The following is a 12048-nucleotide window of genomic DNA, read 5'->3' on the forward strand; positions in this document are numbered from 1 at the left end:
TCCGCCTGCCCCTCTGAGCGGCCGCCGGGCCTTCCTGCTCACCCCCGCGGGCCATCTTGTCGGTCGGCTGACCGTCCGTTTGTCTCGGGAATTTGGCAGGGTCTCTGGCTTTTTCTCTACCCCATCTCTCTCAATCTTTCTGCTTCTCTCCTAGTCCCTCTCCCTTTGTCTCTGACGTGGTGCTTCTGTGTGCTTCTCGTTCTTTCCTTGGGTGGGGGCCTTCAAGCCGGGTTGGGGGCGGGGGCGAGCAGAAGGGAGCTGGACCCCTTCCTGCAGGGGCCTGCAGAGACGCGGTGAGGGCTCTGCTGTAGGCCTGGCATCTCTTCAGGTGTCCTTTTGACTTTGGTTCAGCCCCTGCTACGTCACCCCTCTTCCCCACTCAATATGGGTTGTTTGTTGGGGGTTTCGGAGGGCCAGGGAGAGGAAACAGCCTTTCCTCATCTCTAAACAGCATGTAGCCACCCCACATGCACACACCCCCACACACCAACAGCCAGGCTTCCTTAGTGCCCAATTTATGCAGAACAAAAGGGAGCTGCCTGTTGATGGGTGGCCACCTTGATGACTGGCTGTGCTGTGCTTTACAAGGCCAGGGAATGAATGTTGCCCACTGCCCCCAAAGCCACCCAGCCTCTGCTCTTCAGACTCGCATCTCCAGCTCCAGTCCATCTTCACTCTCATATGGCCATTAGTCACCCAATCCTGCAGCATTTTCTAAAAGGCGTTTCCTAACCTACCTGACCCTCCAGGGAAGCTCTGGCCTGGTCTATTCTAGACTCCTCCATCTCCTCTCCTCTCTTCTCTTCCTCCCATTAACAAGGTCATCTCAGTGCTTAGGACATATTTGTTCAAGCAGTCAGTGTATCTTCCTCTATATTCCTTTGAGCTCATCACTTTCCTCCTCAGCCCTCCCCTGACACTTCACACTTAGACTCCATGCCACAAACCTTGTCTTTGTCATTCTACATGTCTGGAATACCCTTCTCCACCTAGGTCTCATCTCCTTAAACATGCCTTTCTCTGTGAAGTTCTCGGAGTCCCCTGTGAGGGGGTGCTGCCTTCCCTGCACCCCAAACTGCTTTGTTTGTAACCCTCCTAACATCAGCCTGTCCTTGTGTAGTAAGCCATTTGTTACAATCTGTCTCTTCCACCAGACCAGGCTTCATTATGTGTGCTCTGCCTGGTGCACCTCATTGAACGAACGAGGAATGGTTTCACAGCCTCCTTCACTACCCCATCTCCTCTGGAAACACACCCAGAATCATACACGCCCAGATTCTAAGTCTTGGATGGGGCTTTGGAAATTCAAGAAATTAATCTACCAGTATTTCAGTTTTCTGTACAAGCACCAAATGTTCCCCCCCTACCTCCCTCAAAACTCAGTTCACCCACTTGGCAGAATTGTCTTCAGCCAGAAGGCCCCAGACATCCCGCCCCACTTTGCTGCTATGATCACGTTTCTATCTGGAGTCCTCGTTTTTACTCATGGGTATTCTTGTCACACCTCCATGAGTATTTCTAGTACTGTATTTTCTATTTAGGTCCTGAATTCTGTGGAAGATTCTGTCCTTGCTGGGTTCAGGTTGGGTAGTGGCAAGGGTGAGAATTGAACCAGAATGGACTTAGCACTCAGCCTGAGCTCACTCAGCCTCTGGCAGCCCTAGGTGAGGTCCCAAGCCCCATTCATTTGTCAAGGGAGGCTTATGGTACCATGCAGTTAAGGTAGGCGCTGCTGGGTGCTTATAGTCAGACTGAAGTCCAATTAACATGCTGCTCTCACTGCCATCCTCAGCCATAGCAGACTGCACCCCTTCTTCCCTGTGACAACCCCAGCTCTGGAATCTAGCCATCAGTTCTCTGTGCCAGGAATCAGACTTTTTGGCCCCAATGTCCCGCTCGTCTCTTTTTTTTTCTCCCCCCCCCCCCCGATCCGCCCATCTCGGCCTCCCAAAGTGCTGGGATTACAGGCTTGAGCCAGGGCACCTGGCTGTCCCCGCTGGTCTCTTAAAGGGCCACACTTCAGCTGCACGTCTAGAGAGGGTGGGGGCAGGATCCGGGAGTGGAGGCTCTGGGAGGTGGGCCTGGAAAGGAGGCACACAAAGGCCAGGAACACATGGTGAGTCCCATTCTATACTTCATTCCACCTTCCCTTCATACTGCCTTGGTGTGCGTGGCATAGCATTCACCTGCCTTTATCAAAATCCTTTCCATTCTTCAAGGCCCTTCTCATGTTACCTCTTTCATCTGTTTCCCTGATTTCCTCATTATAATTAGTCTGGCCCTCCATCCTTAGAACCCTGATAGCACTCTAACCACCCTAATGACAGTGGCCACCTTCGCTCTATATCATTGTGTAGGTACATACTTGCCCTGTTCACCAAAAGCTCTCAGAGATCAGCAGGAATCCTGCTCATTTTGGGGTGCCTAGCATAAGAAATTGATTTGGTTGGAGTCTAGTCTCAGCTCTAGCAACTAGCTGGGTTGGCCTCCATGTGTCCCCCAACTCTGTGAGCCTCATGCTTCTTATTTAATAAAATGTAGGCCGGGCACGGTGGCTCAAGCCTGTAATCCCAGCACTTTGGGAGGCCGAGACGGGCGGATCACGAGGTCAGGAGATTGAGACCATCCTGGCTAACCTGGTGAAACCCCGTCTCTACTAAAAAATACAAAAAAACTAGCCAGGCGAGGTGGCGGGCGCCTGTAGTCCCAGCTACTCGGGAGGCTGAGGCAGGAGAATGGCGTAAACCCGGGAGGCGGAGTTTGCAGTGAGCTGAGATCCGGCCACTGCACTCCAGCCTGGGCGGCAGAGCGAGACTCCGTCTCAATAAAAATAAATAAATAAATAAATAAATAAATAAATAAAAATAAATAAAATGTTAGACTAGAGCCGGGTGCGGTGGCTCACGCCCATAATCCCAGAAACTCAGTAAACTGAGGTGGGAGGATCACTTGAGGCCAGGAGCTCAAGTGTGTGGTGAGTTCTGATCACACCACTGTACTCCAGCCTGGGCAACAGAGCAAGACCCCATCTCTCTCTCTCTCTTTTTTTTTTTTTTTTGAGACAGAGTCTCACTCTGTCACCAGACTGGAATGCAGTGATGCGATCTCGGCTCACCGCAACCTCCAACTCCCAGGTTCAAGCGATTCTCCTGCCTCAGCCTCCCGAGTAGCTGGGATTACAGGCATGCGCCACCACACCCAGCTAATTTTTGTATTTTTAGTAGAGGTGGTGTTTCACCATGTTGGCCAGGATGGTCTCAATCTCCTGACCTCGTGATCTGCCTGCCTTGGCCTCCCAAAGTGCTGGGATTACAGGTGTGAGCCACCACTCCTGGCCAACCCCATCTCTTAAAAAAGTTAGACTAGACCATCTGTAAGGTGCTTTCCAGCTGTGAAATTCTGTGACTCTGTGTATGGAAGGAAAAGGGAGGCTGGGGTCTGACCTGTTCATTTAGCCCCCATCTCTCATGTGGCCCTCTGCTGACACAGCTCCCAGATACGACCAGGCCTGGGGAAGGAGCGAGAGATGGTCTGATGAGGCCAGCATGGGGGACTGAGGACGTGGAGTGAGCAGGCCAGCCTGTGGGCCAGGCCCAGGTTGAACCATGTCGCTTGCCTCAGTCTCTTCACAGAGCCATCAGAGACCCTTCCTGAGGAGTCCAAATCTGTGGAGATGCCCTTCCACCACTGCCACAGGGACCCCCTGCCGCCGCCGGGTCTCACCCCGGAGAGGCTGCATGCACGGAAGCAGCTGTATGCTGCCTGTGCCGTGTGCTTTGTCTTCATGGCTGGGGAGGTGGTCGGTAAGTTGGGGAGCAGCCCTTCAACCCCATCCTCCCAACACCTGCGCAAGCCACTCCACCCAGAGTCCCAGGGATGTTCCTGGGTGCAGATGCAGAGATGGGGATGGCTGGGATAGGGGAGCTGGGTGCCCGGGACTCAGGAAGTGGGAGAGGTGAGGGACAGAGCACCAAAGGGAATTCCAGTCGAGGTCTGGGGCCAGTGGGTCAGGGCTGGCTTCTTTTAAAAACCTTATTTTCTTGTTATTAAAATAAAATATATCATTGTAGAAAAAGTTAGAAAATACAGATGAATGAAAAGAAGACCATAACAGTAGTTAATTATACCTGTAGTCCCATCACCTGAGAAAACCCCAATTCACATTTTTGGTGTATATCCCCCAATTTATTTTCCATGCCTATACACACTACATGATATTTTCTAAATGGAAGCAGACTCCATCATTTCACCCTGGCAGGCGGGTATCTGGCACACAGCCTGGCCATCATGACCGACGCAGCCCACTTGCTGGCGGATGTGGGCAGCATGATGGGCAGCCTCTTCTCCCTCTGGCTCTCTACCCGTCCAGCCACCCGCACCATGACCTTTGGCTGGCACCGTTCAGGTAAGGCCCTTGCATGGCCCAATGACTCTCCAGTCTTGCCAGAGGGCACCTCTCAGGGTCCCAAGCAGGTCTCTGACAGCTTGTCTCCCCCCTACCCTGCAGAGACTCTGGGGGCTTTGGCCTCTGTGGTCTCCCTCTGGATGGTCACTGGCATCCTCCTGTACCTGGCCTTCGTCCGCCTGCTGCACAGCGACTACCACATCGAGGGGGGTGCCATGCTGCTGACCGCCAGCATCGCAGTCTGTGCCAACCTGTTGTACGTCCCAGTATGGAGCAGGCACCTTGTGGGGCCCAGGGCGAGGGGTCTTCCTCCAGGATGGGAGAGCTAGCTTTCTCTTCCCCACCAGACACACAGACATGCGCACACAGCTTTCCATGGGCTGCCCTGGGTGTGCCTGAGAAGGGTCTGGGATAGAGACCTAAAATTCAGTCAGCAGATCTCTGTTAAGGGCCTGCCATGGGCCAGCCACTCTGATGAGGGCTTTCATCAACATGATTGCATTTGAACCTCATGGCCACCCCATGAGGTAGGTAGTATTACCCCTAGTTTACCATTAATGCAGTCAGTCCTGACAGGTAACTTGCCCCAGTCATGTATCTATTTAGGTAACAGAGCCAGCATCCGAATCCACGTGTGTGGCACCAAATCTGGTATTCTTTCCGCCAGGCTGCATTGTTTGTCTCTCTTGCAAAATGCTGTTTTCTTCCAGGGGCTGGGAAAGGGCTCCTGGGGAGGTGAGAGAATGGGGCGTGGAGATGGGGGCATAGGAGGCCAGGAGCAGGCCCCTGGGCTGAGCTGCTTTGCTTCCCCCTCAGAATGGCCTTTGTGCTGCACCAGGCTGGGCCCCCCCACAGCCACGGGTCTAGGGGAGCAGAGTATGCACCGCTGGAGGAGGGGCCTGAAGAGCCCCTGCCCCTGGGGAACACCAGCGTCCGGGCAGCATTTGTGCACGTGTTGGGGGACCTCCTGCAGAGCTTTGGGGTACTGGCTGCCTCCATCCTCATCTACTTCAAGGTACCATTGTTGGAGACCTGCCCCAGCCTTCCTCCCCACAACTCCACATCCCAGCCCCCTCCTTCCCAGATCCCAAAGCTTTCTTCCCCTCCCTCCAGCTCCTCCCTCCCACCTCCCAGGACTCTCCCAGACATGAGTCATGTTCCCTGTCCCCTCTGCAGGGTTTTGAGGGGCCTCTCAGGTCCTGTTTGTTCAAGACACCCCTAGATCTTCCTCTGGAAGCTCGCTGGTTGTTGGGCTTAGGGGTCTCTTTCTCTGCAGCCTCAGTACAAGGCAGCCGACCCCATCAGCACCTTCCTCTTCTCCATCTGTGCCCTTGGATCCACGGCTCCCACCCTCCGAGATGTTCTTCGAATCCTCATGGAAGGTGAGTCGGGCACCACTGCTCCCCACCCCTGCGGCTGTCTCTGACTTTACTCTCGCACTGGGCCACCACTTTTTGCTTTGAAGAGAGTACGGGAAGAAGGCTTGGCTCATGGGGTCTGCTGCTGGAACAAGGATTTGGGCATAGGGTGAATTGTAGGGGTAAAAGGAGAGTGGATACAGGATAGGGGAGGTGGAGTCCCGTGGTGGGGGTGCTGCTTCTGGGCAGGAGTGGCCCTGGCAGTAAGGCATGACTGGTGCTGGTTGCAGGTACCCCCCGCAATGTGGGGTTCGAACCTGTGCGGGATACGCTGTTGTCAGTGCCAGGAGTCCGGGCTACCCATGAGCTGCACCTGTGGGCCCTTACGCTCACTTACCACGTTGCCTCTGCACACCTGGCCATCGGTGAGTCTCACTGGCCCCAGCTAGTCACTACCTAGAACATACCCCACTCCAAACATGGGACAATAGCTTGAGTTACTAGGATTGTTTCAGTCTTTCTCGATCTGTCTCTGTTTGTCTGTGTCTCTCTCTCACATACACACACACACACGCACACGCGCTCGTGCATGTTGGACACAAGGAGTCTCCATCCACTGGATGCAGTGTTCTGGGGGAGGTTTCGCCCTCTTTGAAGTAGCACAGGGAACCAACAACCCTTTAAAAGATCATTAGTGGCCAGGTGCGGTGGCTCATGCCTGTAATCCCAGCACTTTGGGAGGCCAAGGCAGGTGGATCACAAGGTCAGGAGATCGAGACCATCTGGGTTTTAGAGTGAAACCCCGTCTCTACTGAAAAATACAAAAAATTAGCCCAGCGTGGTGGCGGATGCGTGTAGTCCCAGCTACTCGGGAGGCTGAGGCAGGAGAATCGCTTGAACCTAGGAGGCAGAGCTTGCAGTGAGCCGAGATGGTGCCACTGCACTCCAGCCTGGGTGACAGAGCAAGACTCTGTCTCAAAAAAAAAAAAAAGAGAGTCCTGATGCTCTTTATTAAAAAAATAAAAATAAAAAAAAAGATCATTAGTACCTACAGGTCTAGTGATGGGGCACAGTTAGGTAAATTACGGCACCTCCACCCTGAGGTATCATGTAACTGTTAAAAATGATGCATATGAAGACTGTACAGCAACTAGGAAAAATGTTTATGGTATAACGCTGAGAAAAAAAGCTGAATATAAAATTGCATCTACATTATGATTCAACTATTAAAAATATATATGGTGAGTCATGAGCTGACAAAGGATTTTTGAGTTTCTTCCAGATGCAAGAAGCAATCAGAGTCATGCAATTTGGATGCCAAAAATATTATAATTTGTAGGATATTTGATGGAAACTCTAGAGGGACAATGAGACAGATATTTAACATCTGGATTGTCCTGGGAAATCGGGTGATATGGCTGTTGAAACGTTGAGCTGTTTGTTGACACTCAGTGACAGGAGAGAATAGGAGACTGGGAAGAGTTTAGTGTGTTAGCACGGTTGATTGGGGTGAGTCTCTCCAACATTTGGTTTGACACTTTTATGCTGTTCATACAACACAGAAAGAAAAGCAGGCTCCCATTCACGCCTGGCTTTAATGCTGTGCAGCCCCTTTCCCTGTCCTTATCTCAGTCCCTGCCTGTTCCTGACTCCCCTGGGATTGATGCCGCCTCTTATCACTCTCCCACAGACTCCACTGCTGACCCTGAAGCTGTCCTGGCTGAAGCCTCATCCCGGCTCTACTCCCGGTTTGGATTCTCCAGCTGCACCCTGCAGGTCGAGCAGTACCAGCCGGAGATGGCCCAGTGCCTGCGCTGCCAGGAGCCCCCACAAGCCTGAGCCATGGCCCTGCCCTCACCCCACTGCCAGGCCGAGGCTCAGCCCCGGACTCTCAGCATCTGCTGCCCTGATCACAGAGACGGGACCGAGCCAAGTCCATACCCCTTCCTCTCTCCCTCCTTCCACCTGCCAGTTTCCCCAGCCTCAGCCCCAGCCCCAGCCCCAGTGGGCAAGACCAAAGTGTGGCGGAGAGTGGGTTGGGAGTCAGGGGAATAGATGTGACTAGTTCAGGGGCAGGGACTCCCGGGCCTCAGTGTGGCAGGGTGTGTCGAAGGCCTGTGGTGCCCTCTCCACATGGTCTGGAGAGCCACGAACATCCTTTCCCTGCCGTCCATTTGTCTGTGTGGCAGGCCGGCTGGTTGGCTGGGGGCATCTGCCTGTCTATGTGCTGTTCGTGTGCCTATGCCTGGGGGAGGTCAGTAGGGGCCCCCTCCCCACATGGCCCTCGCTCTGTCTATGCAGGGGCCCCAAGCCCGCACTTTGTCCGTGTGTCTTAGCCCTGTGGTTTTGTCTGTGTGTGTGTGTGTGTGTGTGTGTGTGTGTGTGTCTGTTCTTGGTGCTGTGGCCTGTGTGTCTCTGTGCCTATGTGGCTGTGCTATGGTCTCTGTGAGTCTGCTCCATCCATGTGTCTGTTTGGGGGTCTGTCTCTCCATCCCTCTGTTGGTGCTGTGCCCTTGGCTATCCCTGAAATAGGGAGGACTCCGCTGCAGCTCCACCAATAAACTCGTGTCTCACTGCATCTTTCAGCCTGTGTGCTGACTCCTCAGGAGGGGGAAATCAAATAGGTCACTTGAGAACAACCAAATCCCTCCTGTCCCTTCCCAGCCTCTGGAGTGACCTCCCACAGACCTCCTGTACTTTCCTAGCCCCTCCACCCTCAGATGTAAGGTAAAAGCCACCAGCCTCTTTACTCCCCTTCCCCTGGCTCACAGCATGCCTGGGTCCTTGGCTCAGGGAGAATCCCATGTGTCCTAGGCTTGGTTGCAGGAGAAGGCTGGAAGGTAAGGAGCCAAGGAATCCCTGGGAGTCAGTCGTTCTCAGAGGTTCCTGCGTGCCAGTGGGCCTCAGGCTGGCTGGAGGGAGGCTGGGTCCCTTTGAGGGAGAATAGCATTGATGTGGGCTTGATTCTCAGGCCGTCTAAGGAGTCCAGCAGTAGGGACCCCTCAACCCTGATAGCAGCCAACCCTGAGTCCAGGTTTAGGCTGTGAACACCAAGGACCTCTTTTACACCTATTCTCCCTTTGTCTTAAGAACTGCATATTTTGACACATTAAGTCTTAAAATCAGGCTCATTAAGGGATTATTGATTTTCTCTTTTAAAAAAAGCAAACTCAAGCTGGACATAGTGGCCTATGCCTGTAATCCCAGCCCTTTGGAGGCTGAGGTGGGAGGATTGTTTGAGCCCAGGAGTTCAAGACTGGGCAACCTAGGGAAACCCCTGTCTCTACAGATAATTTTAAAATTAGCTGGGTGTGGTGGTGCATACCTGTAGTCCCAGCTATTCAGGAGGCTGAGGCAGGAGGATTGCCTGAGCCCAGGAGGTCAAGGCGGCAGTCAGCCATGATCATGCCACTGCACTTCAACCTGGGCAACAGAGCAAGACCTTGTTTCAAAAAAAATCAAACTCATTGGGTTCAGTGGCTCTCGTCTGTCATGCCAGCACTTTGAGAGGCTGAGGCAGGAGGATCACTTGAGGCCAGGAGTTCAAGACCAGCCTGGTCAACATAGTGAGACCCTGTCTCTACAAAAAAATTAAAAATATAAATAAATTAGCTATGTGTGGTGGTGCATGTATGTGGTCCCAGCTACTCAGGAGGCTGAGGTGGGAGGATCACTTGAGCCCAAGAGGTTGAGGCTGCAATGAACTATGATCATGCCACTGCACTCTAGCCTGAGCAACAGAGTGAGAATCTAAAAAAAAAAAAAATCAGCTAGGCAAGATGGCTCACGCCTGTAATCCCAGCACTTTGGGAGGCTGAGGCAGGCAGATCACTTGACCCCAGGAGTTCAAGATCAGCCTGGGCAACATGGTGAAACTCTGTCTGTACAAGAAATACAAAAATTAGCTGTGCATGGTAGTGTGTACCTGTAGTCCCAGTTACTTGGGAGGCTAACTGGGGAGAATCACTTGAGCTCAGGTCATTGAGGCTGCAGTGAGCCACGATTGTGCCACTGCACTCCAGTCTGGGCAACAGAGTGAGACTGTGTCTCAAACATGATGAAACCCTATCTCTACTAAAAAATACAAAAATTTGGCTGGGTGCAGTGGCTCAGTGCTGTAATCCCAGCACTTTGGGAGGCCGAGGTGGGTGGATCACCTGAGGTCAGGAGTTCAAGACCAGCATGACCGATATGGAGAAACCCTGTCTCTACTAAAAATACAAAATTAGCCAGGCGTGGTGGCGCATGCCTATAATCCCAGCTACTCAGGAGGCTGAGGCAGGAGGATTGCTTGAACCCGGGGGAGGCAGAGGTTGCGGTGAGCTAAGATCATGTCATTGTAGTCCAGTTTGGGCAACAAGACTGAAATTCTGTCTCAAAAAAAAAAAAAAAAAAAGCTGGGTGTGGTGGCGTGCGCCAGTAAACCCAGCTACTCAGGAGGTTGAGGCAGGAAGAATCACTTGAACCCGGGAGGCAGAGGTTGCAGTGAGCTGAGATCGCGCCACTGCACTCCAGCCTGGGCAACAGAGGGAGACTCTGTCTCAAAAAAAAAAAGACTCTGTGCTTTGATTTTAGATCTGGTGCTTTAGGCCTTCCCACCATGTTGATAAAATCCCAGTCCAAAGCAAGGACATTGAGCATTTTCAATAGCCCATGCATATTTCTGTGAGCCTTCCTCATAATGGAAATACATGTATTATCAGATTATTTTTATTATAAAAGCAATATATACTTGTTTTAAGGGTACAACAAAGGAAAAGTATATAAAGTAGAAAGTGAATGTTTCTCCTGTAATCTTACTTCCTGAAAAAACTGCTAATCCCAGTATGGGGTCAGTATTTCTACATAATAACAAAAAATGGCGTCATCTTATAGGTGAGATCATATAACCTGTGTTTATGACAACCATGCAGCCTGGACTCGTCTTTCCATGTCAAGACCATAGATTTCATTCCTTTTTAAAGGTGAGGCTTTTGGACTCATCAGAGCTAGCCCCCTGCCTGATGTCCAGCTAGGGGCCTTAGCCCAGGCTGGGTGAGATGCCACTGCCCACGTCAGGGCGTGGGAGGCTGGCGAGGCAAAAGGCTGGCAGTCCATCACACCCGGCGGCAAGGCCGCCCCAGCTGCTCGCCATGCTTTGCTGGTTCCTGATACTTTCTCATTTTACGTCTCATTGATTATAGGCCCCAAGTGACAGGATGGGGGTGGGGAAGAGTGAGGAAATCGAGGAGAGGGAAGGAGGGTGGGGAAGAGGAGGACTCGATTTTCACCCTATGAAATGCTTTAAGCCACAGCCTGTCCTATCTGTGCCATGCCGGGTCCCTTTGCAGGGGAGGGAGCAGAATGCTCAGGGCAAGTGAATGCCTTCACCAGGCATCCAGTCCATCTTCTCTCCATAGAAGGAGGAGACTCAGGGAGGGAAAAATACTTCCCCTGGGTCAGCCAGCACACGCCCAAGCTCTCACTCCCACTCTAGGCCCCTCTGAAGCTCTTGCCTAGTTGAGTTTCTCAGCAAACCTTTCCCCAGCTCCTCCAGCAGCCTGCTGCCACTGGCACTCCTGTCCTGGGGCTCTGGGGTCAGGCCGTCTGGTTCTGTTCTGCCTTCTACTATGATTCTAGTCACAGTTCACTTCTCTGCATCTCAGCTTTCTCAATTATAAAATAGGGATTACATGATATCATGGGTGTGAACATGCCTGGTATATAGAAGGTGTGTACAAGAGTTAGCTTTTGGGTTGAACCCAGGATGTAGGGGAGAGATTTCAGGGTAACAGAGTGGCCCAGCACCCTAACAGCAGGGAAAGGAAGCAGCAGTCATTGAGCTTACTTTGTACAAGGCCCTGTGGCGCGAACAGTATCCTGTGCACCTGACAGATGGAGAAGCAGGCTCACCTGCCCTTGGTCGTGCAGCTGGTGACCGTCAGGGCTGAGATTCCCACGGTTCTGGGTTCTGGCCCCTGGAAGTCCCCAGCCCTTTCTCCATGCCACCCTGCCTTTCAACCCACCTTCAGGCATTGGGAGGATGAGGAGACAGGTCTCTGGAGCATTCTCCCACCTTCACACTGGGCCGCCATCCCTGGGAGCCCAGGAAATCCTTATCTACAGAGCTGCCTGCACTCCCCCATTATCCTCCAATCCCCCTCCTCCTCCACTTGCTTATCCAGAAGTCCCTTTCCCCTGGGTGCCCTTCCTTGATGATAGATGGAGGAGGGAACGTCGAGGGGAAGGGACTGGGCCTGGGAGGGGTGAGGGGAAGGCAGGGGAGAGCAACGCAGGTGGGGGAGG

General features: G+C 52.7%; 2 protein-coding genes across 3 annotated transcripts in view; one reads left to right on the forward strand and one right to left on the reverse strand.

The window, feature by feature from the left end:
- Positions 1-3136, reverse strand: part of DNAJC5G (DnaJ (Hsp40) homolog, subfamily C, member 5 gamma) — a 49966-nt gene extending 46830 nt beyond the window's left edge. The window contains exon 1 of the mRNA XM_011972632.1: positions 3101-3136. The gene's annotated coding sequence lies outside the window, so the exon portion shown is untranslated. The remainder of the gene's footprint in view (positions 1-3100) is intronic.
- SLC30A3 (solute carrier family 30 (zinc transporter), member 3) overlaps positions 1-8341 on the forward strand; it is a 27686-nt gene extending 19345 nt beyond the window's left edge. For both annotated transcript variants that reach the window (XM_011972631.1, XM_011972630.1), the window contains exons 3-9: positions 3622-3803; positions 4259-4405; positions 4508-4661; positions 5222-5420; positions 5682-5787; positions 6054-6188; positions 7454-8341. In XM_011972631.1, the coding sequence (XP_011828021.1) occupies positions 3622-3803; positions 4259-4405; positions 4508-4661; positions 5222-5420; positions 5682-5787; positions 6054-6188; positions 7454-7602 (1072 nt within the window). In that variant the 3' untranslated portion in view covers positions 7603-8341. The remainder of the gene's footprint in view (positions 1-3621; positions 3804-4258; positions 4406-4507; positions 4662-5221; positions 5421-5681; positions 5788-6053; positions 6189-7453) is intronic.
- The last annotated feature ends 3707 nt before the right edge of the window (positions 8342-12048 follow it).

This window comes from Mandrillus leucophaeus, unplaced genomic scaffold (genome assembly GCF_000951045.1).
Source record: "Mandrillus leucophaeus isolate KB7577 unplaced genomic scaffold, Mleu.le_1.0 Scaffold13, whole genome shotgun sequence".
NCBI lineage: Eukaryota > Metazoa > Chordata > Mammalia > Primates > Cercopithecidae > Mandrillus > Mandrillus leucophaeus.